Raw genomic sequence first — 25,449 nt, 5'->3', positions numbered from 1 at the left:
TGTGTTGAATGAATTCCCGGTTAACTGTCTTCAATTAATTTAGTGATGATCTGTTTTTTACTGTATTTTAATTGTATAACATGCACTTTTATGGTATTTTTTAAATACCGAATAAAGGATGATTGATTGAATCGTACACCCCAGCCCCTGTTTTTCTGGTTTCTGCGGTCAACATTTTCATTACCAGAGTCGTCAGAGGGATCCCCATCTCCAGACTCGATGCCTGAATCAACCATTCCATCTCTAGTTTTATTGCAATAATTACTGGAATGGGCGAATTGAAATTTTGTGACTAAGGATGCCAATGGTAAAAAATATATCGAACCACTGGGACCCCTGTGCAAGAGAACCCAAAGCACCAGAAAGAGATAAGTCACCGTTAAAGAAATCCTGAGCAGCTATTATGCTTCTAAACTGAACAATTCAAAATTATAGGAAACCCAGTAAGGTAAACTTACCATGTTTCTTTGCAACCTAAGCCACAGGTTCTCAGATGAAAAATTCTTCTCAGGAAAGTGGATTAGTTTCTACCACAGCTTCAATATCCTGGCCTCATGAAGAGACGCTACACTTTATTAATTTGAATTCATGCCCCAATATATTCGGGACTATGTGAATTCTGAAAATGTATTAAGAATCCAAATTCCTGTACATGTGAGTAGTGATTTGTGACACTAGTTTCACCTGGTATTAGGAATGTGCTACCTTCATGAGGTCATCTAGATACAGGCGACCCTGAACACACGCTACATGAAGAATGCCATCAGTGGTGCCAGTCCTTTGGTAACCCTTCTGAAAGGCGCTTTTAAACCTAAAGTTAACACTCAAAACTGCCAATGCATGTATCCTATTGCAAACCAAGTACCTTAGATGATTAATTTTTATGGTGATGTGCAGTAAGTGCCATGAAAATCTATAGATGTGAGGAATCCTCCCCCAGGGACCAACTGAATAGTTTGCTGCAATGTTTTCAAATTCAAAGGTATTTGTTTCAAAGAACATATTGAATATGTGCAGGTCTATCCCCAATCTCTACTGCCCTGGTGGCTTCTTTAGAAGGAAAATGATTGCATACCATCTATCCTTCCTGTCCTTTTCTAGCACTGGAGCAACTGCTTTTTTTTCTTGACTAGTGGTCAGATGTCCTCCTGCAAAGCTCTCCTCTTCTGCACATCTTTTGTCAAGGGAGTTGGTCCATATCTTGAATCTTAGAGAATTGATTAAAACTCTGGTGCATAACTTCAGACAAGTGTCACTATTCAGGCGTCCCCAATTGTCTCTCCAACATTATTTGAAACAGAGTCAAACTCCCACCTGCTTCAGAAGCTGGAATTTACAGGTATAATAGTTCGGAACTCGGCTTCCAATATCCTTTGGAATCTTGATCACCCCTTCGGTTGCATTGCTGTGTAGGCTGAAACCATTGTAAAATAGAAGATGGTTCTTTTGCCTTGAATTTTTATAAGGTTGTCTGAACTTTCCTGATGTTCCTTGATTTAGGTCTGAAAACCCGAGTAGGCTTCTGGTTCTTAAATGATTTATGGATTACAGACTCCTAATCTACCCCAAAGAGTTTATTCCCAGGTGATGAACATTCACAACAGTGAGGCTTTCTGGGACATATCCAACTACCATTCCGTCAAATACACCTGTCTTTTTGCTGCTACAACACCAGTCACAGTAACGGAGACGATTTGAGGCAGTTTAAAGCAACTTCTGATAGATTTTTGGCTTGAGACTCGATTGCTGCCAGCAACTGGTAAATATCCTCTCCCATCATCAAAGCGAAAGAAAGGGACTGCAAGTATTTCACTAAGTGTGATGTGTATACTGTATAAGGTCCAGTCCTTATTAAACAGAATGTGGGTCCAAGTGACTGCACAAATGTAACTTGACACTATATACTACTTGAAAGAAAAAATATTGAGAAAATCGAGGCAAAGGTTTACCTTGGCTCAAGATAGAGAAGGAAGATCCCAGATGGACAAAGAAAATATAGGAGGGAGGTGGGCTTATTCCTCTTTCAGAGTAGAGGGAGTGGAGCTGAATGAAGGAAAGAAACTCTTGCTTGGGAAGGGTGCTCAATTTAGGGTAAGACATTGAAATTGCAAAGTAAGTAACAGGGCGAGGAGGGCAGGAGAGAAGGTAATGTTAGCTACCCCCTTAGTGGAAGAAGCTGCCTCTCCGTTACTCTCTCATGGAGACCCAATGATCTTGACGCAGCCCCTGCTGATTGGACGTCTTCCTAAATCAGCTCATTAGGGTCCTCCTATTTAACATTTCTGAAGTCATGATTACATAGAAGTGTGATCTACACAAATTTCATATAAGATTCTAGACCGTAAACGGAATTAGATTCAAGGCAACCTGTACCTGTGATACAATGTAAAGTTCTTCGAAGTCACCAAAAATCAGGAAAATACCAAATGCAGTGAGTGAAATCAGTAGCAGCGAGAATAGATCTAAAACAAAAAAACAAGCATCTTATAATCATTCAGAGTGAAGCTAGAAAACACATCATTTCTGCAATGCAGGGTCCATAAAAATAATTATTGCCACATTCATGATAATTTAAGGCAAACCTTTAACTGAAAGGCCCAAGAAATAATTATTTCGTTTTTTCTTGCCTAGAACTGGATACGCAACCACCATCCGCCCGGGGAAACCCTCAGGGGTGACATGAAGAGCTCTACAAATCGGATTGACTGACCCGTTTTTATTTTGACCAAATATGAAACACTGGCTGAGCTGGTTCAATGTTTTATGCACCTGCAGCCTCTAAAGTCAGTTCATGTAACCTAGTATTTCTCTGTGTAGAGCTTTGACTTTCAGAAAATGCAGCTCAGAAACAGTGAGCAAGGTATTCCCCTTTCTGTTTCTGAGCTGCACCAGCTAAATTAGTTTTCTAACCCCAGAAAAAATTGAGTGAAATGAATGCACTTTACATGGTGTGCATCATAAAAACAGGAGCAGGGCTCAGCTTGATAAAGAGGTTATGGTGGCCTTTGAGGTCGAACGCACCATGAGGCATAAGACTGAGCTCCTGGTATGCATGCCACTCAACCATAAAGATGATCTGGGACAGGGAGCAATGGTTGCTTTCTGGGGCACCCAGGCAGGACTAACTCTGCCCTATCACACTCTAGCCTTTATTCTCTGTGCCCCACATGACTGTGGGATTCTCCATTATGCCTGTGTGTGGGTGACAATTTCAGCTTCCCTTTCCTATGTCCATTGGTACTTACCAGTTACTTTGCTGGCAAACACTGCATTCCTTCCTCAACCATAATAAAGTTTAAAAAAGTCCTAAAACACAACTAGGTAACGTAATGGACACAGAATGGAGTACAAACACATATCCTACCACTGGCGTATCCACCAGTGAATTAGAATGTTCATATCAAAGGATACAGGACATTCTCCTCATGAGCTGCCATAGGTATGATATCGCACCACATAGTCTCTCATTCTCATTGACTGAACTGTATTTTGCCGGCGGTGATACCTGATCTGGCCTTCTCGACCACTTGAGCCTTCAATTGTGCATGCTCCTCACATCTTGGGTTGAGGTTGTGCATTAGTTTGAACTCGGGCAGCTCTCTCGATTAGCTACGGCACCTCAGGTGCTGGTGATGTCTCTCCGGGACTTACCCTTGAATAAGCTTCTCCCCTACTCCCTCCTGCTTGTCGTCACTCTGCTCTTTACCTTCCACCACTGGTGTCGATATTTTATGGAATTTCTTGGAATTCAGTATATTCCAGTTAATCTCTTCATCGTTCCTCCTGGCAGTTATCTTGTCCATGTGCCTCTGAGTGACCACCAAGTCTGAACTTGCTGCCCGGAAATCTATCTCTTTTCAGCACATAGTCCTCTGCTTTTATGTCGGATGCTTTGGCATGTCTTTGGGGGCTGGCTCCATCATTAGTTGCCTTTCACCATTGTAGGGTTTGCTGATCATCTATCTGTGTGGGTTTCCACTGAGGGTGGTGTAGGATAGAATGACTACCCGATACTACTAAGATGACACAGACCTTTTCCCCTGGTTGTGTGGGAGTTCTGCTGGCATCCCTCAAAGAGTAGATAGCCCATTCCATAAGTTGCTGGTTGCCATGGGCTATTCAGATCACTTTATTTAGTGTCCTCATGAATCTCCCAACCTCTCAATTAGCTTTGGGCCATCGGGGGGGGGGGGCCTTTGTGTGCTTGATGTTCAGTGACCAAGGATATGTAGCCACTTTCTGACCTTGGAATGGCGGCCCATTTTCTATTTGTAGTTCTTAGAGGAGCCCGTGGTCCACCATAATTTTCTTCAATTTGAGAAGTACCTCACTGCCTACCTGGGTATTAACAATTTTAACTTCTGGGTACTTTAAATAGTTGTCAATGCCTCTTGTCACCAGAGACAGGATCTCAAAGTTGTTTTCATTTATCTCATCCACAAGGGGAAACTGTACTTTGCTTAGGAGATGGCTTCTTGTTTTGGCCATTCCCTGGTGACCAGCATGGACGGGTTGTGCAAGGCAGGTGGTTAGGCTCATAGGGTTGACGATTCAGTGTCTTTGAAGAAGGCAGCTGTCCGGGTCGGCCACCGGTTCATCATGTACTTGGAGAGAGTCAAGGATTCTATGAGCCCCCTTTGTCCGTTGTGCCCAATGGATCTTTAGTGTGTGCCACAGCCCTGATGGCCCCTAGGGCCAATTGTAGGCATTAGTCTGTGGCAGTGGATTGTCATATTGTCTCCAACAATGGTGTTAGTGGGCAAGACTGATCCGTAATGTACAGGACACGCTCCTCTGTTTCGTTGGACTCATCTGCTTCATCCACCATGGCATCCCAGGGTGCCTCAACAGGTAGTCGGCCGAGTTGTGGTTCCCTGGGTAATACTTCACTTGACAGTCATAGTCTTGCAATTGCAGCATCTGTTTCTCTATGCGGGCTGTGGGTTTTGATGAGGTGCCTTAAAAGAGGGCAATCAATGGCTTGCGGTCTGTCATGTCTACGAACTATCCGTAGGCATAGAGATGGAAGTGATGACACCCCAATGCACGACAAATGCTTCCTTTTCAATCTGTGAATTGCATTGTTTGCTGGGGCTTAGCGTTTAGCTAGCATACGCTACGGAAGCCCTCTCTGACTCAAATAGGCCCACTCTGGTGGGTGACAATTTCAGCCTTGCCTCCCACTGTCCTTTGATGTTAACTAGTTACTTCATTGGCAAACACTACAAAGGCCTCTGGGATCATGAAGAGCTGGCTGGCTCTGTGCACACAGCCCGATTCATGAAACTAAATTGCGCTCGCAAAGGGCCAGATTCTGAGAATCTGGCCCTTTGCGAGTGCGATTTTTGCATTTGGGATTCATCATCCCAAATGCAAAAATCGCTATTTGCGAAATCGCATATTTGCGAGGAATTGGATTTAAGAAATCTCTAATAGAGATTCCTTAAATGCAATTCATCAACCAATTTGAGATTGCGAATTCGCAATATTTGGTCGCTATTTACCACGAAGTCTGACTTTGTGGTAAATTGCAAAAAAATAGAAAAGAGCACTTTAGTGCATTTTTCTCTTTTGCATGTTGCACACACACATGTCCTTTGGACATGTGTGTGCGAAACACCTGTGTAAATTTGCATTTCAGGGGTGCTACAGGGTGTCCTTTGGACACCCCTGGCACCCTTCAAATCGCTATTTTATTTGCGATTAGCTAATTGCTAATCGCAAATAAGGAATGTGTAGGAATCGCAATTTATTTTGCGATTCCTACATGAATCCCATTTTGCAAGTCTGTAATAGCGATTCCTTATGAATCGCTATTAAAGACTCGCAAAACGGGTCTTTGATGAATCTACCTGATAGTGCCCACATGTTTATTAGTGATCGAGACGTCTAAAGGAAATACTAATAACTTCACATTTCTCAGAGTTAATGTTTAAAATATAGACTCCACAACTCTGATCCAGTGCTGGCACAAGCGGGCATCCGTACCTCACCACACAGGCACACGCAGACTGAGAACTACCGCGGTGCAGACAACTATGCACTCAGACCTTGATACAGGAATCCATGCAAAAAGCGTTAAGAAAAATGTTTTCACTTCTATTAATATGCCTTAAAAGAGCATTCTACCTCACACCTCACTTTCGTTTAAATTGTGCACTCTTGTTTGTCTTCCATTTTTTTACGCAATCCTCACTGTCCCGGGATATCCAACGCTAGAATATACCTCTGGGGTTGTGTTGTGTGCTTTATGAATACCCAATACATATACAAATACTCTTCAGAAGTATAAGGTGTCCCTTCCTGCACAAAAACAACCCTGATTTCACCTCAGGCAACCCTGCACCATGGTGCAAGGGCGCCTGCGTTGGTGCATGGCAGCAATTTGTGCACCAGAGAGTGTAAAAGGACTCGAATACAACATTGCTCAGATACGGCGCATTCCTGCCGATTTGTTTTGACTCAGGGCAGCAAAGCAAAGTGACGAGCAATGCTGCCCTGCGTCAAATTGTTGTAAGTGAGGAGCTTGGTTTTTGTTTTGAATTGTAGTTCTGCGACTCGAGAACCTAGAGTATCCTGGCCTTTGAAGTTATGTATTTCCCAATTATTTTTACAATGCTCTTATTCGTGATCTCGAAGAGTAACAGCCAAACAATAATGTGCTGCCAAGATGGCCGCTTCCCCTTAAACATTACTTAGAACTATGGAAGTGACCGTTCCAAATTACCCCTCAATTTCATCCCTTAATCCATGGGTGTGCCATGCGTAGTAATGTAAATATTCCCCAAAAAAGTCCCTCCCGCAGTACACTCTACAGGTGGTACCATATCAAGTGAGTCATACATAGGTAGCATGCAGTTTAGTATCCATGATGAGGCATCAAAGCACTTTTCAGCGAGCAGCATGCTACTCCAAAACCCAAAAAGGATCTGTGCTGGATTAGGATGGGGCAATACAAGTTATATGCGAGTGTTGGACATGCAGGTATGTATCAGGAGTATAATGGAGGGACAGATGAGGGAAGAGTTTAGAAAGTGTTATTTGGGAGATCATAGTATTAAGATGGGGTTTGGGATGAGTAAAAGGAGAGATGGAGTGGGGAAGATCCCCTAGGAATGGTGCGAGTATAGACTGCTTCCAAATTATTGGTTTTGAGCGCAATCTAAAATGGAATCCTGTCTCATTTTGTGGGAGCTTTGCCCATAATGGCATTATTCGTCAGTGAACTAATTGCTTTACCCTGTAGGATGCATTTGTTGTGTAGGACCTGGCACCAATGTGAGTAAAAAGTATTATCAACACTGTCTATATTTATTTACTAACTGATTTAGTAACGGTTTTAATTACAGAGCATTCTTTATATTAGGCAGTAAAGAAAATCAGGTAGGACTCCAATCTAGGTAGTTAAAACCCCCAGTACATATGTAAAATAAACTGGGTGTACCCAAGAAAAACACAACACATGAAATAACACATTAATTTTAAATAAATTCAAGAATTGTAATGACTTTAGAGAATATATGTGGAGTGGTGGGGCTCACTGGTTAGAGGCGGCAGACCCGAGAGCAGAGAACGGCCCGGGACCAGGGTTCGATTCCCAATGCGGCAGGGTCTCGGACCAGGATCAGCGGACTCGATAATTCTCGCATCGGTGCCTACTCCAACCAGAGATCACACTCGGCAACTCTGGGCATTAGCTTGCCTCATCTCCACAACGGCCCCTCACAAACGCCGGGGATGCCTGGTTTCACCTTGGAGACTCCCAGGAGGGACTATCTCACAGGGAAAGCCAGGACGGGTTCCCCAGCGGTCTATAGCACTACGAGGCCTGCGGTGCGGGTAGAAGTGCGCTTTATAAGACACACACAATACAATAATTTACATAAAACAGTTGCTCCAAGGTAGGTGGATAGTGAGTGCTTGAAGAAGTGCTCGTGAATAAGTTAAGAGACAGTAAAGGAGTATAATACAAATATTTACAATCAAATAGTTTGAAGCCTGTGTGAATCCCAAGTGCTTTACATATTTGTTATCCACAGTTTGAAGATACACTAACAATTTCATGTTATCTTTGTGTGGGAAACTATTTCAGTGTAGGGCAATAGGACTATGGATCTCTATGCTATTAGTAATACTAGCAAATTCTTCTGTAGGTCATTGAAGATTACTCAAAGATTGGCCCTGAGGTTGGGCGCCACTGATGGATCTACTGTAATTCCCTAAAAAAACTGGGACCCAAGATTAGGTTTTTTGACCCCCTGACATAAGTGCTGGCTCAATAACAATTTACCAGATCCAAACAGGAAACCTGGTGCACTGCAGCCCACGACCCACCTGATCATAACAGGAATATGGTGGATTGTAGGTAAGAATCAGTCTGTAGTGAATGAAAGAAGGTCCCCACTCATCCAACATTCCACTGCCACCTCTCACACCCACATTCCACTCCACAGTCACACTGGCTGAGCAGCAGGTATAACACAGTCCAGTGAGACTCACAGGATCATCTCAAACCCCCACCCTTCTTGCCTCTAGCTGAACTGTCTCAGCACCGAAGAGCCCTTGTGTGGGTGTCTAAGGCGGCCTCTCACTGCATCGCATAGTAGAACATCAGAAGTGTTGTTCCATATGGAGGAGGATGTTGTCTATCTGATATCGGCAAGGCTAGCTTCAAGGTGACTGGCTGAGGCCTTCACGGAGTATTACAGCTTCTTCCTCCTTGATCCAAGTCCCCCTAGGGGCCAAAGATCTCCTCTCTGCACTACACTTGTTTGTACTCAACTTAAATGCACCTTTCTAAATATTTTGAAAAAGCCAGGCCTTATCGTTAATATTTTCAAATGGAAAAATTAACTTGCTGTACATTGGCTTAATTCAGTAAGACATTATATTCATGTGAGATTATATATATATATATATATATATATATATATATATATATATATATATATATATATATATATATATATATATTCACTGAAAAAAACATAGGTTTCACACTAGTTATAGTTAGGTGGAAATTTTACTCGCATAAAACCATTGAAATTCCCATGTTATAGTTAGTTGGACTCACTATAACTTGCGTGTGCAATGCACTGCTGATGACGTCACATATTACATCACTCATGACATGGTCAGTGACATCACTCATGACATCACTGATGACATCTCAAATGACATCACTGATGACAACATCCTTGTGACAAAGTGGCAGACCTCTTATCAGCATGAAATAACCTTTGACACACACATTCAAAAATAGAAGCTAACATTTTCTTGAAAAAGGAGAAACCAATACCAATTACAACAACTTATTAGATAATTCCAACATCTACATACACATCCACTCATTCACCAACAGTTCTATATAGTCACTCATGCATGTACTTACTCATCATATGTACTCTTACACCTCTACATCCTGTTACACACTAATACTCATCCATATAGTTACTCACACACAAATTCACACATGCAAATAAACCATTTACTTGATTATACTGCTATATACACATCACTACACATACTTTTTCAGAAACGGAAACATATTTACTCTCTTAAACAATCAATTATAAACACACATACTCACTAACCCACCCATACACACAATCATCCACCCATACAGTCTTGCACACATGCTGTCTTCAAAATACATACAAATAGTGAGTCACTCATTCATGCATCTGTGCTCTAAGTAATATCCCCCACCGAACCATACAGACACTGATACTGATACTCAAAAAAATAACTAATAACCCATATACACACTCATGTAGCTACTCACAAACCCATGCAGCCACTTATACACAAAGTGAGACACAGATATTTAAATATTTAAACATTACTCGCTAATATATGTATTCACTAAGATACATTTAATAAGTCAGTTAACCAATCAATTTTACACAAAAAAACCCATCCATTTAAACATTTTTTTACCCATTTATTCTTCCATCAACCTTTAGCTATACATATATAAAAAATATTTATTTTTCAGAAAGATACACATTCTCTGGATGATGTTATGAGTGATGTCATTTGAGATGTCATCAGTGATGTCATGAGTGATGTCACTGAACATGTCATGGGTGATGTAATATGTGACGTCATCAGCAGTGCATTGCACGCGCAAGTTATAGTGAGTCCAACTAACTATAACATGGGAATTTCAATGGTTTTATGCAAGTACCATTTCCACCTAACTATAACTGGTGTGAAACCTATGGTTTTTTTCAGTGAATGTGAATATATATATATATATATATATATATATATATATATATATATATATATATATATATATATATATATAGTCACGCTCCAAGTTCCCACCAGGCTGCTGTACTCTTGTGGCGGGTGCCGTTAGTCGCGAGGTGGGGGTCGCGATAATATTACTGCTCAAAACACACAAGGTGTAAAGACACTCACTGGGACACCGGGTAGCTTTCAGACATCCCTTTATGTAAGACGCGTTTCGGCGCAATGCCTTCATCAGTTACAGGAAATGTATGCGTGTTGGCAGTCTGCTCATTGCTTTGTGTCACAATGTCCTCAGTACTTATTGGCTGATGCCGGGCCAATGGCGTGGTTGCTCATACTTTTCGGGCCAATGCCGCCATCTCAGTGCCACGCCCCTTTGGCTTCCCGAGGCTCGTCCCGGGCTCCCCTCGCCAGCTGATGTGTCGGTTATGCATCCGCAGGAGTCGATCAGATAGGTCGGCATCCTCAGGCTTGTATAGCTCGCGTCCTGATAGGACGACAGTCCACCTCAGCACATCAGCGGTTCAAGCAGCAAAAATGTTCACGCTCCAAGTTCCCACCAGGCTGCTGTACTCTTGTGGCGGGTGCCGTTAGTCGCGAGGTGGGGGTCGCGATAATATTACTGCTCGAAACACACAAGGTGTAAAGACACTCACTCCAGTGTGCTCCAGGAATGTAGACTGCATGTTCAATTCTTCTGCCCGCCGTGCCAATGCAGAAGAGGAGCGCTACCTCTCCTACGGTCCTTTGTTTGCTCTCGGCAGTGCGATCCCTCCACGGCCGTGAAAAAGGTATGCAAAATCTCCCCTGGGGCCCACTGGAGGGCTCGAAAATGACTTTATCCTTGAAATGTCATGCAGTTAGTAAACACACTGGAGGGATGGAAAATGACTTAAATAAACTTCATTACCCAGCCGGCATTGTGGAAATAAATGACATCACGAGCACACTGAAGGCTCATTACAATGATTGAAATCAGGCAGTAGGGTTTGTAGCGTCGAGAAATCACTTTCTGCATGTGGGGCCTCTGATGAGAAGGACAAAACCTTCGAAACGCGTAAGGTCTGAGGATTCAACAACTGGGGGAGAAGCTGCATGCCTAAACAGTAAACAGGTTGCTCACCGAACTGCAATGGAGTGCGGCCTTAAACCCGAGCACTTTTGGAAAAAAAAATATATATATAAATATATATATATATATATATATATATATATATATATATATATATGCACAATACCAGAAAATCGCTGCACACACCTTGATGATTTTGCAGTTTCTTTATTTTCAAACGTGACAAACGTGTCACGTTTGAAAATAAAGAAACTGCAAAATTATCAAGGTGTGTGCAGCGATTTTCTGGTATTGCATGAAATTGGGACACTGTCCTGGTCCCATCGCTGGCACCTACTGATCAGTGCTCCCGCTGCGACAGGACAACTCGTGAGACATATATATATATTACCTACTGGCGGTCACCAGTAGGTATATAAAGTTAGGATTTTTTCTCTATGGACTTTTGAAAATTCTATGTCTAATAACTTTGGCGTTTGTGGACAGAATCGGCTGAAAATTTCAGGAATTTGGCTGAATGGATTTGCACGAAACTTGGCAAAATTGTAGGGACTTTTAGCCCGATGTGCCTTTGCTGGGTCTCAATATATGTGCTATTGGTTCATTTTACTTTTGGTTTCCTAATGATGGAAGGCTTGATCATATGGCCTAAAAGTAACACTTTTCATTGGATTGAAACATTTTTTTTTCCCAAATGATGAAAGCCCCACCTTTTTTTTTCTCACTCGGCAATCCAAAAAGGTTCCGTTAGATAACAACAGAGGGGACAGGCAACAAGAACCATCAGTCAAAAGAGGGGAGGGCAAGTTCTTCTCTACCGGGTCACGTTGGGGCTCCACCAGAACTGATCAAATTGGTAGTCTACAGTGTTTCTGGATGTTTCAGACTGAAGCTGGCGTCAGCATGAGAGCACCACCATCTTGTGGCTACGTCGTGGCCATTCCGCGAGCAATCATGGCAGTCGCTACCCACTGGAAGTCCACGGGAGTCGGGGGTCCCGGTGACTGTTGTAGAATCTTCAAGGCTGAGGGGACTCTTTTGGGAATGGGGCCCATGCCTTAGCAGTCAAGCGTCCGAGTTCCACGGTTGCTCAGAGCCATCTTTGCAGGCCAGGCCCAAGTCTGTGGAGCCGACCGCCATTTTGTGAGCTCCGTAGCAGCCGCCGGTCGCTGTAACGCAAGATTGGGTGGAATTCCGTTGGATGGCAGGTGAGACGTTGTAATAGCAAGAGCAGGCGCAATTCAGCTGGCCGAGCGAGGCACTGAGTCGCAATAGCGGGCGCAAGTCAGCTGGACGAGTGAAGCGCTGGGGTGTAGCTGAGAAACCTCCACCTGGGGAGGCTCGTTCGCGCTGCCTCTCCCTTCTAGTGCACCCCACGCCGTCTCCTGGCACAGGTATATGTGATGGTCGGACCAGGGCACCGCAGGACGTGTCTTCAGGTCAAACGGATTGTCGGACAAGGTGTGGAGCAGGTGCAATTATCTCGGGGCCCTCCGTCAAGCGGTTCAGGGAGGCACCGCATCACATTGTTTTCCAATGCAGTCAGGTCCACAAACAGCCCCCACTTACTTTGAGAATAGTGAAGCTGCAGCAGGTGCAAATAAGCTTCAGACAGTGTTACAAGCGCTGCTCGGAACCCTCAACTATGGCACCCAACATCCAGGACTTATGCCATTTGTGCAAGGCAGTGACATCGAAGCATCTCAGGGACCAAGCAACATACTATATCCAGAGTCCTTACCACAACCTCTGCCTTCCTTCTTACCTAGTTATTGTTCTTTCACTCCCACTCCAGGCTTTTAGTCTGTGGATGGAAAACCATGAACCTACACTCACCTATGAAAATCTTACTATTGATGGTTGATTTTGAGCCTCAAATACAAAGGCTTGTTTGGATCGATGTTGCAGCAGGCTGCCATGTAAATTTGTCTCTGGTGGCCATCTTTGGGCTACATTTGGGCTCCAACATATATATAGCCCAATGTAGCCCAATATATATTTTTTCAAAGTTAATTTTCGTAAAAACCACTGGAGCACATATCTTGAGACATAGCAAAGGCACATCGGGCTACCAGTCCCTACAATTTTGCCAAGTTTGGTGCAAATCCATTCAGCCGTTCGGGCTAGAAGTGAGTTTGACCGCCCTATGGAAATTAACATGGGAAAAACATGTTTTGGGACCCCCCTTTTATCTCGGCCCCCGCTTGACGAATCCCCCCCAAACTTTCAGGGAAGTACCGGTGCTCCGCGAGGTAGATTTGAGGAAATTTTCAGGCAGATTCGTCAACCGACGCCAAAATTATTCACAATAGAATTTTGAGATTTTGCATTGAAAAAAATCCTAACTATAACTACCTACTGGCGACCGCCAGTAGGATATATATATATATATATATATATATATATATATATATATATATATATATATATATATATATATATATATATATTGCGCAACGCTGAAACCCCCAGATCACGGGTTTACAAATGAGAGCACTCCAAGCCAATACGGCGTAGGTTCGCCAAGTCTTTTATTAATCATCGACCTCCTCAGCAATCAGTCTACAAACGCGTTTCGGCGTTGCCGCCTTCGTCAGTGTAAACTGACACTGTTTTCAAAATGCATTTAAAACAGAAGCCGTGATTGTCATCAGTCACGTGTTCTCAACCAAAATGAACGTAAACATAGAAAACGGTACTCAAGATAATTAATTGATTATTTTTGCGGCGGCCATCTTTTAACGGATAGTCTACTAATTCCAATATGTACATTTATAAGTAATATAGGAGAACCAATTCATAATTCAACACAATTCGAACATGAAATCACATTTCATCCGATTTTTGTCCCCAATACTTATTTTTACATGCATAGTTGGCATCTATGTCGCAAGTACCTGGGTGTGTGATTTTCATACCCCACTCTTGGTGAAAATCACATTCAGTTCACAGAATTTTGGGTCACCAAAGAAAATGACACAGTTAAAGTATATACACATATATATACACACACATATATATATATACACACACATTACCTACTGGCGGTCGCCAGTAGGTATATATAGTTAGGATTTTTTCCCTATGGGATTTCTGAAAATTCTATGTCTAATAACTTTGGCGTTTGTGGACGGAATCGGCTGAAATTTTCAGGAAAATGGCACATTTTGTTTCTGAGCAGCTCCTAGAAATTTGGGGGGGGTTCGTCAAGGGGGGGCCGAGAAAAAAGGGGGGTCCCAAAACGCGTTTTTCCCATGTTAATTTCCATAGGGCGGTTGGACTCACTTTTAGCCCGAACAGCTGAATGGATTTCCACGAAACTTGGCAAAATTGTAGGGACTGTTAGCCCGATGTGCCTTTGCTAGGTCTCAATATATGTGCTTCAGTGGATTTTGAGAAATTAACGTTTAAATCAAGATATATATCTGTAACAGCGCTCCGGGCAGCGATCCGGTTAGCGAACTTTTCACGTATCGGAACTTTGCGATGCGAAGCTGATTGGCCCTCCTGTGTCTGTCAACATTCTAAACAGTCCGGAGCGGCCGCCATCTTGTCTCTCGGTAGGATCGAGAGACAAGAGGAGGCCAAAACAAAGGGGGAAATGAAGGAAAGGGGGCAAGGTAGACCCCTTCTGACCCCCTAGGATTGATGAGGGGGATATTATAGAGCCACGCGGGGCCCCAAAAAAAAAAAATCCGATTTTTTCGCCGTAGAGACGCGTCTTGGTAAGCGAACCGGGCAGCTAACCGGGAAGCTAACCGGCAGTGTAACGGGAGTCTGAGGAGTAGCTGATTGGCTGTCAACATTGTAAACAGCGATCCGGTTAGCGAACTTTTCGCGTATCGGAACTTTGCGATGCGAAGCTGATTGGCCCTCCTGTGTCTGTCAACATTGTAAACAGTCCGGAGCGGCCGCCATCTTGTCTCTCGGTAGGATCAAGAGACAAGAGGAGACCAAAACAAAGGGGGAAATGAAGGAAAGAGGGCAAGGTAGACCCCTTCTGACCCCATAGGATTGATGAGGGGGATATTATAAAACCACGCGGGGCCAAAAAAAAAAAAATCCTGAGGAGTAGCTGATTGGCTGTCAACATTGTAAACAGTCCAGAGCGGCCGCCATCTTGTCTCTCGGTAGGATCGAGAGACAAGAGGTGGAAAAAAAAAAGGTGTAAATGAATGAAAGGGGTAAGGCAGACCCCTCCTGAACCCCTAGGATTGATGAGGGGGCTATTAAAGTTCCCTGCGGGGCAAAAGAAAAAAAAAATTGCGATTTTTCGCGGTAAAGGTGCTTCCTGGTACGTTAACCGGGCAGCTAACCGGCAGCGTAACGGGAGTCCGACATATTGTGTTTTTTGAACGTTTGTGATATGTGCACGTGTGGATTTTGTCTAATTAAGGTTAAAAAAATATATATATATCTTTAAGCGTGTTCTGGCGCGCTTACGTTTTGGGTTTGGTTTGCGCTGCAGAGACGATACGTCACGGTTATGCGATGCATCATGAGGCGTCTCACGGGCTACGTGATACGTCACTTAATAAAGAATATATTTTACAGCTATAGATATTAGCTTTTAAAAAACCAATGAAATTCACAGAAAAAACCATAGGTTATAGACCATATATAGTTAGGAATTTGCATTTACAAAACCTTGAAAATTCACTGAAAAAACCATAGGTTATAGACCATATGTAGTTAGGGATTAGCATTTAAAAAACCTTATTTTATTTGCACAAAACCATTGAAATTCCATATATAGTTAGTTGCACTAACTATATATCGCGGACCCGCAATCCACTGCTAATGATGTCACATATTACATCATTCATGACATGGTCAGTGACATCACTGATGACATCACTGATGACATCTCAAATGGCATCACTGATGACATCACTGATGACATCTCAAATGACATCACTGATGACATCACTGACATCTCATTTGACATTACTGATTACATCACTGATGATATCATTTATGTGATAATACATCTTCAGACTCTAATATAACCTTAGATACACTCAGTGTAAACAAGCACTCACAGACTGTCACACATCCATGGAGTTACTCACACACCTAGTCAGTCATGCAAAGAATCAATCACATCTCCATTTCCTCAACTATACAGTTATACACACCTTACTTATTCAAACATATAGTAACACATATTTACTCTCTTATACAATCCTTGATACAAGTTCACAATGATTCATACAGCCACTCACACATTCACTGGCTCTTATGTTCAGTTATTTATATATGTCAACCCTCACATGGAGTGTGTTTTACATATGTATTTACTTTGACATGTAGCACTGAGATATCCATTCACTCACCAATATACTCATGCACACAGTCAACTGTCCATACAGCTGTTTCTACATGCACTTTTGAACCCATACACCTAGGGAATCAACTGCTCACACATCTATGCACAGAGTTATACACCTCCCAGCCACCCACACACATACTCAGTCTCCCATACAAATACTTGGGCAACCATTCAATAACCCATATATTTACTGATATAGCTACTGATTTAAACATGCAGCAGTTTACAGAACAACATAAATAATGATTGCCAAATTAAGACACTTTAATCACTAACCCATACACCCAGTGAGACACATTTAATCATTCTCTCATACAGTCAGTCATGCACCTACTAAATCCTTCATCCAGACACTTATACATCCACTCATTCTTCAATATGTAAGACATATTTTAACTTTACAGAAACATACAGTCACTGGGTGTTGTCATCAGTGATGTCATCAGTGATGTCATCAGTGATGCCATTTGAGATGTCATCAGTGATGTCATCAGTGATGTCACTGACCATGTCATGAATGATGTAATATGTGACATCATTAGCAGTGGATTGCGGGTCCGCGATATATAGTTAGTGCAACTAACTATATATGGAATTTCAATGGTTTTGTGCAAATAAAATAAGGTTTTTTAAATGCTAATCCCTAACTACATATGGTCTATAACCTATGGTTTTTTCAGTGAATTTTCAAGGTTTTGTAAATGCAAATTCCTAACTATATATGGTCTATAACCTATGGTTTTTTCTGTGAATATATATATATATATACACACATATATATATACACACACATATATATATATATATATATATATATATATACACACACACACACAAATAATTGCTGCGCTATCACACTAATGAATCAAATTATAAGGTATACACAAGCAAACATACAATGCAGTGGGGTAAACATAAGCAGAAATGAAGATTACATGATTTTGGGTGGTACCTCTCAACTAGCAGTACCCTGGATTTTCACAGGGTGGCTATTCTTCGACCCAATGGACAGTGAGCCCCTTCATCTTAGGAGCCAACGGAGGTCACAGCCTATCAACAAGCATGTAGACCCATCATGCTTATTTGCAACCGGACATGAAATCAGGAACCAATCAGGAGCAGACATAGTAAACAATCAAACTTCTGCTGGGCCCTCACCCCTCAAAGGGCTGTTGGCAATCACTGTCAGAGCCCTTGTGCATGCATGTGAATAATACTCATACATTAATTAAATGTGCACTTACAGTTTGTATACACAGGCTTTCTGAAGGGCTTGCCTTTGGCGAACACAAACGCTGCAATGATCAGGTTTCCCTCATACAGTGGAAATAAGGTGGTGCCTTCAAAGGTGCGAAACGCTGACATGGTCACGTCCAGGTTTCCAGTAAGACAAGCGCTGTACAGAAATAAATAATATATTTCCATTTCTGATCAGATGTATGAAGCTAAATTTGTACCTGGGAAACTAAAAAAAATACTCAGTGTGCTGTTGGTTTTGAAACATAAAATGACTATAGATCACAAGAAAGTATTGACTTTAAAGCAGTGAATAGCATTTAAAGTGAAGTACTTATGATGAAAAGGGCATATATCGGTAGGAGCCTGTACCTAATGAAGTATATTCTGAAAAGGGTAAATATAGGAAAAGAGGCAAATACTAAGAAGACCATTTACTGATAGAAGCATGAACCGAAAGAGGCATATAGCAGAAAGTGAACATACTGTTATGAGCATTTAGTGAAAGAGGCATATATATAAAGAGCCATATACCCATAGGAGCATATAAGAATTGGGCTTAGTGATTGGGGCATATACTGAAAAGGCATACAGCTAAAGGGGTATATGCTTATTGGAGAATATGACAAGATGCATATACAACAAAAGCAGCATTTGCTAGTTCCATGTTTTTGCACCACACCACAAATGGTAGTCAGGCAGCTTATTTTATCTACGGGTTTTGTTTTAGTTATTAAACTTACAGTATTTTAGGGGACGTGAAAAGTGGGGTGCAAAAGTCCTAGTAGAAGACACCCTACCTGATGGTGCTGAAACAGGAATCTCTAGGAGTAGGGTTTTAAAGCAGATAATATTTCATCTGTATTTATGTCAACTGCCCTCGCACTGAGCAGTGGAAGAGCACTTCTCATAGGTGAGGACAATACATGCCATTTTGTGTAATTTGGCAGATGTTATAAAAAACACACTGGTTGGTATGTCAATGAGGCGTCAAAGTACATGGGGAGTTACATTAGCAAAATGTTGGTTTGTAATTTACAGAATTTGCAGCATCTGGATATACACAGCCTTGGAGGGCGGTAGATACTCTGATTGTTATTCCTCTAGCTCCAGGAAAAACTTTCTAAATCATCCCTGCCTAAACCTGGTCTTACAGCGGTTTCAAAATAGATGACTTTTCATGGAGAAAAGACAGAGTTCATGGTAGATGTGAATGACCTGCTGCAGTCCAGATTGTTGACCAGGTTCTCTAGGTCTTCATCCCCAACCTAAATCTGCTGTAAATATTTTGGGAATTTAGCTGGACAACGCGCTCAGATTTGAGGCTCATGTAAAGAAACTATCAGCTTGCTGCCTTGAACTAGTAAGAAAGATTCCTGAAATTCTACCAAATTCCAGGCAGAGGTCCACTGGCCATACTTTAGTAATCGCCCGCCTGGACTACTGGAATGCTCTATACTTGGGCTGTCCACAATATGTATTAAGCAGATGCCGGCTGTGCCAAATGCAGCAGCACGTCTTTTGTTAAGGCTACGCAAGTACCAACCTGTTTTAGGATCGCTGGCCACACATCACTGGAACCCTATAAAAGAATATCCAATTTAAAGCTCTATATGCATTGCATAATGAGACTATAATAAAAGGGGTCCTATTCTTTTAAATCATCTGATGACCTTACAGCCCAATGCGATCTGAGATCTTCCACTTCATACCTATCCGCAATCCTAAAAGTGCTGAAAAGCAGGAGAGGAGTTTCATCCTTTTCCTTCCCGTTTTCCAAACTATGGAATTCTTCGCCTAGGACTCTACGGATAGCTGAAGGTGACCTCAGATTCAGTCACCATCTTAGACTTGGCTTCTTGTGTAACTTGGTAATGAGATGTCTGTGCTTTACTATCCAGCACTGGGAGGCCAGATTCGGGTAGGCATTGGTTTATAAGTCCTATAGTATAGTATAGTGTACTGTAGGAGAGTTTACATGGAAGCGGAAGTACACGGATAAGGAAAGTGTTTTTCTTAGTTTCCTGTGGGTGCAAGTCCTCATTAGAAAGAATGCAGTTGTAAAGGGAGGGAACAAAAGAGAAAGTTTATTTTCTTCGTTGTTATTCTTGGGCAGTCCTCTTTCTTCCAAATGAGAGATCCTCGCTGCTTTACCCCTAAACTATTTGTATGTTTGATCCTCCATTTTTCTGCTCTTTAAAGAAGGGTGGATAATTCAAAGTGGAGTGATAAAAGGTAGAGCATCTTCAAGGACTACTGGGAGTGAGCATGCTACTCATATGGATTTTTTTTAAAACAACTTTTAACGGCAAATGGTTGGTAGCATTCTCTCTTCTTAAGTCATGAATTTTCTTTCTTACTTTGTCTACACACGGGTTTCGGCCCGATAAGTAACATGTTGACCTTTCTCAGGGCAATGATTATATTGTTTGTCAAGAGAACAGGATTACTTGGTCTAAACTTGTGTTTCGCTCTGGCAAATAGCATTGGTATGTTTTCTGAAGGCAATAATGATATTTACAAAGTGAGCCCACTCATTCTCTTACCACGTTAGCAGAGACTGCTGGTGAAAGGGACCACAGATTCCATAACTTCACCAGGGAAATTTCTCTTCTATTCTATTCATCAATTGAATTACTAAATTTGCTTTGGAACTGAACTGATCAGTGCCTTGAAAAGCTGATCAGCACTCTCTATAAAAGGGCAGCCATCTAGAGAATACACTGCTATGTCATAACAATGGTGGTTGGTGCCATACAAAGAAAACATAACCTCACAACACCCACATTTGTGGCATTGTGGTGGGAATCTCTAGCATATATGTGTATGTCTTATCTCCCTTGATAAACGATGACATTTTGCACGTGTAGTTGCCAGGCAGCCCTGTCAACGGGTGGGCATATCTGGCACAAGAAGCCTCCCTCTTGTGTTAGCTGACCACTCCTAGAGATTGGTGGCTAGCCGTGGCTTCTTTAGATCATCCAGCACATTGGTGGCCATCCAAACCTTTAGGTTAGCAGAGAGCACCTGTTTAATAAGGTAGTCATGCAGGACACCTTTTGGCAAACCTTGGTACATGGTAAACATCCATGGCTTTCATGGCTCCAGCTGAACAATGCTACCCATGTACGACTCCCTTGATACGGTACCACCTGTAGAGGAGTGTCCTGCGGGAGGGACTATTTTGGGGAATATTTACATTACTACGCTTTACACACCCTCTTTGGTGGTGCTATTGATGATGTTACAACAAATACAAAACAAGCGTGTAGCTACAGCGACTTTGGATTAAGGGATGAAATTGATGGGTAATTTGGAACGGTCACTTCATAGTTCTAAGTAATGTTTAGGGGGAAGCAGCCATCTTGGCAGCACATTATTGTTTGGCTGTTACTCTTCGAGATCACGAATAAGAGCATTGTAAAAATATGTGGGAAATGCATAACTCCAAAGGCCAGGATACTCTAGGTTCTCGGGTCTCAGAACTGTAATTCAAAACAAAAACCAAGCTCCTCACTAACAACAATTTGACGCAGGGCAGCATTGCTCGTCACTTTGCTTTGCTGCCCTGAGTCAAAACAAATGGGCAGGAATGCGCCGTATCTGAGCAATGTTGTATTTGAGTCCTTTTACACTCTCTGGTGCAAAAATTGCTGCCACGCACCAACGCAAACAAAACAGGTGATGGACAGAATGTGGATCAATGTCACACATTCACCCCAGTCCAAAGATCTGGGCCCAAATCCATCGTTTTTTTTTTTTTTTGCACTCCACACCACCCTGGGTTAGACAATGGCGATATGCAAATCAGCTCTGACCCTGTGCCCCATGGGAACAGTCCAGTCCGAACTACAAAAGCCATGTCCTTCCCAGAACGGAATCAAGCATCCGAGGACCGGACCGGTTTCGAGGTAACACCTCTCATCAGCCCGGCTAGCTTGACTCCAGTGGTGTGGAGTGCCTGGGACCCACGTCTGAGCATCCCCAGCGCACTTATGGCGGCAATTGCAAACAAAATAGGTGATGGACAGAATGTGGATCAATGTCACACATTCACCCCAGTCCAAAGATCTGGGCCCAAATCCATCGTTTTTTTTTTGTTTTTTTTGCACTCCACACCACCCTGGGTTAGACAATGGCGATATGCAAATCAGCTCTGACCCTGTGCCCCATGGGAACAGTCCAGTCCGAACTACAAAAGCCATGTCCTTCCCAGAACGGAATCAAGCATCCGAGGACCGGACCGGTTTCGAGGTAACACCTCTCATCAGCCCGGCTAGCTTGACTCCAGTGGTGTGGAGTGCCTGGGACCCACGTCTCAGCATCCCCAGCGCACTTATGGCAGCAATTGCAAACAAAACAGGTGATGGACAGAATGTGGATCAATGTCACACATTCACCCCAGTCCAAAGATCTGGGCCCAAATCCATCGTTTTTCTTTTTTTTTTTTTGCACTCCACACCACCCTGGGTTAGACAATGGCGATATGCAAATCAGCTCTGACCCTGTGCCCCATGGGAACAGTCCAGTCCGAACTACAAAAGCCATGTCCTTCCCAGAACGGAATCAAGCATCCGAGGACCGGACCGGTTTCGAGGTAACACCTCTCATCAGCTTGACTCCAGTGCTGTGGAGTGCCTGGGACCCACGTCTGAGCATCTCCAGCGCACTTTTGGCGGCAATTGCAAACAAAACAGGTGATGGACAGAATGCTGGCACCCTTGCACCATGGTGCAGGGTTCATTGTGGTGAAATCATGGTGGTTTTGGTGCAGGAAGGGACTCCTTATACTTCTGAAGAGTATTTGTATATGTATTGGGTATTTATATGGAAACAGGGTTCATAATTATTTGAAGTGAGATGGCTAACCTAGTGTAGCAAGAGGCTCACACCCAAACAAGCATTGTCACCATTTCATCTTTAAGAATGTGACAAATTGAATACCAATGAGTTGTAAAGTTTTCATTTACAGTGCTACGGAATGGAAAACTGCAGCAACAAAAAATATGTAAAACAAGCCATTACATTAAAAGTGCAACATTATTTTGTAATTCCTAAACAAATTATAATTAAAAAGATTAAAATAAATCACACCAGAGTTTGTTTTTACCTATGGATATTTGTTGCATTATACCATGGTTGCTCTAGAGTGGATGCATAGCCAACGACCTGTATGATGAAGGCAAAGAGCGCTTGCAGACAAATCGACAGGACAAAAGGGGGTGACATCAGGTGATTTGTTGGTCGGTATGTAGATAACTTTGGGTATGCACCATTCAGACTGACTGAAAGAAAAATAAAACATTTATGAATAGAATACACTTTGGTTAAAAAAAATCCACTGTCACAGCAATTGCTTCTCAATATTATTCCAATTTAAGCAAGCTTTGACATGTAAAATATTGTTGTCTCTGACTTGGACTAGGTATGGGAAAACATTTTTCCTATTAAAAAGAGCAGAAAAAGGCACCTTGCATTTTAAAACAATGTCTTTAACTTTTTGACTTTACACTGTTTTGAAACCTAGTAAAAGACAAACCAGATTTCTGGCCTTTTATGACTCAAACACTATAAAATTCCATCACATTTTTGGCATGCCTATGCCATAGGTAAATTGGCCCTACAATGAAAATATTGCTAACATTTACCAAACAAATTGCTCTGATGGGTGATAATCTCTGTATTATTGTAAACATTGTTTACTGTTAACTGGTATTGCTTCACTGTTGGAGAGTGGCATTACCATGGTGCAAAAATGGTGGGAGTAATGAAGACGGCCAGAAACTATACTTCTAGGAATAAACATGACTACAGAAAACTTTGTGGAGAAGAATGGCTCAATGGTTATAGCGGCAGACCCTGACACAGAGGTCTGGCCCGGGACCAGGGTTCAAATCCTGCCTTGGCGGCTCTTGGACTCAATCTCCCCGGACCTGATCATTCTCGGCTCAGTGCCTCGTCTAATCATGGGTCCTACTATTAGCTCACTCCTATCAATAGTTGTACTTTATTAAAGTATTCCCATCTTATCCTATGGAGCCTTTTACTACAGTGGGGAAAACAATTGGCATTTTTTCCCTCACTGGATCTTAAAAAACATATTTTATCATGTTCCTGCTTATAGTTAAAAGGCACCCTACCCCTGTGGCACCTAGGGGATACCTTAGGGGTTACGTATGTGTAAAACAAGATGGTTTAAGACTTTTAAAGTACCTTCAAAGTAATTCAAAAGTCGAATTTGAATCTCCAGATTCTCACAATGGATTTGATATCACTTTGGTGATTGGTGACCACACTTTGTGAGTAATTTGGATAGAGGCTTCGGGTTCTTATTTTTCACCTTTTTGAGATACAGCTAAGAGTAGATTTTATTATCAAAGGCAATCACGGTGCATTTGTCCTGTTATATTGGTTACTGTTAATAGCCACACATATATCTTCCTTGCTGTGAGGCTTGCTTCTGCTTTCATCTGCATGGGTGGATGCAGGAGTGTGTGCCCACCTGTGAATGCATTTGTTTCCACATGTCTATCTAAGCTGATGAATGTAGATATATTTGTGTGTTTGAGCTTTGGGTGGGTGTAGACATTTAGGGGTGTGCATGTGTTTGTGTGGATGATTACCAAATATACTACCCACAGACACAAAAATTACATGGCTTTCCATGTGCCCTGTGGTAGGTCAGTCTTGGCCAGTTGCCTGGTTCTTTGTGATGCCACTGAGCTAACCATTGAGTGATCACTCTTAAAATAGGGTATCTAGCTGTATATTTTCAAATGTATATGCTGATGTGTAATAGAAATACTTGGGTAATTCCATGCACACACAAGTGGAATGTGGATGCCACAAACAGAATTTTTGAATATCAGGCAATACGAATACATTTGAATTCATGTTGGACGGAGTTTAGAATCGTACTTGTTAAGCACACCCCTGTTGTGATCGCCACATCAATGATGAGGTACTGGAACCTTCCAAAGAGTCCACAGTGCTGTAATAGTTACAGAAAAAAACAGTACAGAAAAAGAAAAAAAACTGTTTATTATTGTGAATATCAATGCACACAGTTAGCTAATTGTGTAGCGAGGTAGTATATCCTGTACATTTCAAGTAATCAATTCAGATTTTCTGGTTCAATATGCATATCTGTGAGGTCCCCAAAATCACTCTAATAATCTATACTACTATTATAAAGCGAGAACTGGGAACCTTTGAGGCGGGTAAACTCCAGAACTACACCATCAATCATAACACCCAATACAGCGTTGGAAAGGGGAGGTCTAGGAGATGGCCATAGGCTATAGATTTCTACAACATATACATTACGAAGGCAAAACAACATTCCAGAGAAAGTAGTTCCTTGTGGGCGTTGTTCTCAATGTGGGCGGTAACATTGGCAGAGGGGCATGTCCCATTCACTCGGTTTCAAGCACTCAAGCACACACACACACAACAGATTCTGCAACCACACACAAGCACACTCACAACACAGAAACCAACAGATTCTGCAACCACACACAAGCACACAATCCACACCGTTTTATGTACG

General features: G+C 42.2%; 1 protein-coding gene across 1 annotated transcript in view; it reads right to left on the bottom strand.

Moving 5' to 3' along the window:
• The window catches only part of LOC147684252 (putative cation-transporting ATPase 13A4), a 287,710-nt gene that overhangs the window by 19,343 nt on the left and 242,918 nt on the right, over positions 1-25,449 (bottom strand). Inside the window, exons 25-28 of the mRNA XM_086944653.1 lie at positions 24,819-24,891; positions 23,011-23,185; positions 17,909-18,060; positions 2,374-2,462 (exon numbers count right to left, since the gene is read on the bottom strand). Coding sequence (XP_086800779.1) covers positions 2,374-2,462; positions 17,909-18,060; positions 23,011-23,185; positions 24,819-24,891 — 489 coding nt within the window. The remainder of the gene's footprint in view (positions 1-2,373; positions 2,463-17,908; positions 18,061-23,010; positions 23,186-24,818; positions 24,892-25,449) is intronic.

Source organism: Lissotriton vulgaris, chromosome 11, assembly GCF_964263255.1.
Source record: "Lissotriton vulgaris chromosome 11, aLisVul1.2, whole genome shotgun sequence".
NCBI classification, from domain to species: domain Eukaryota; kingdom Metazoa; phylum Chordata; class Amphibia; order Caudata; family Salamandridae; genus Lissotriton; species Lissotriton vulgaris.
Note: the sequence above shows the minus strand (reverse complement) of the source record. Positions and strands in the feature narration are given on the sequence as shown.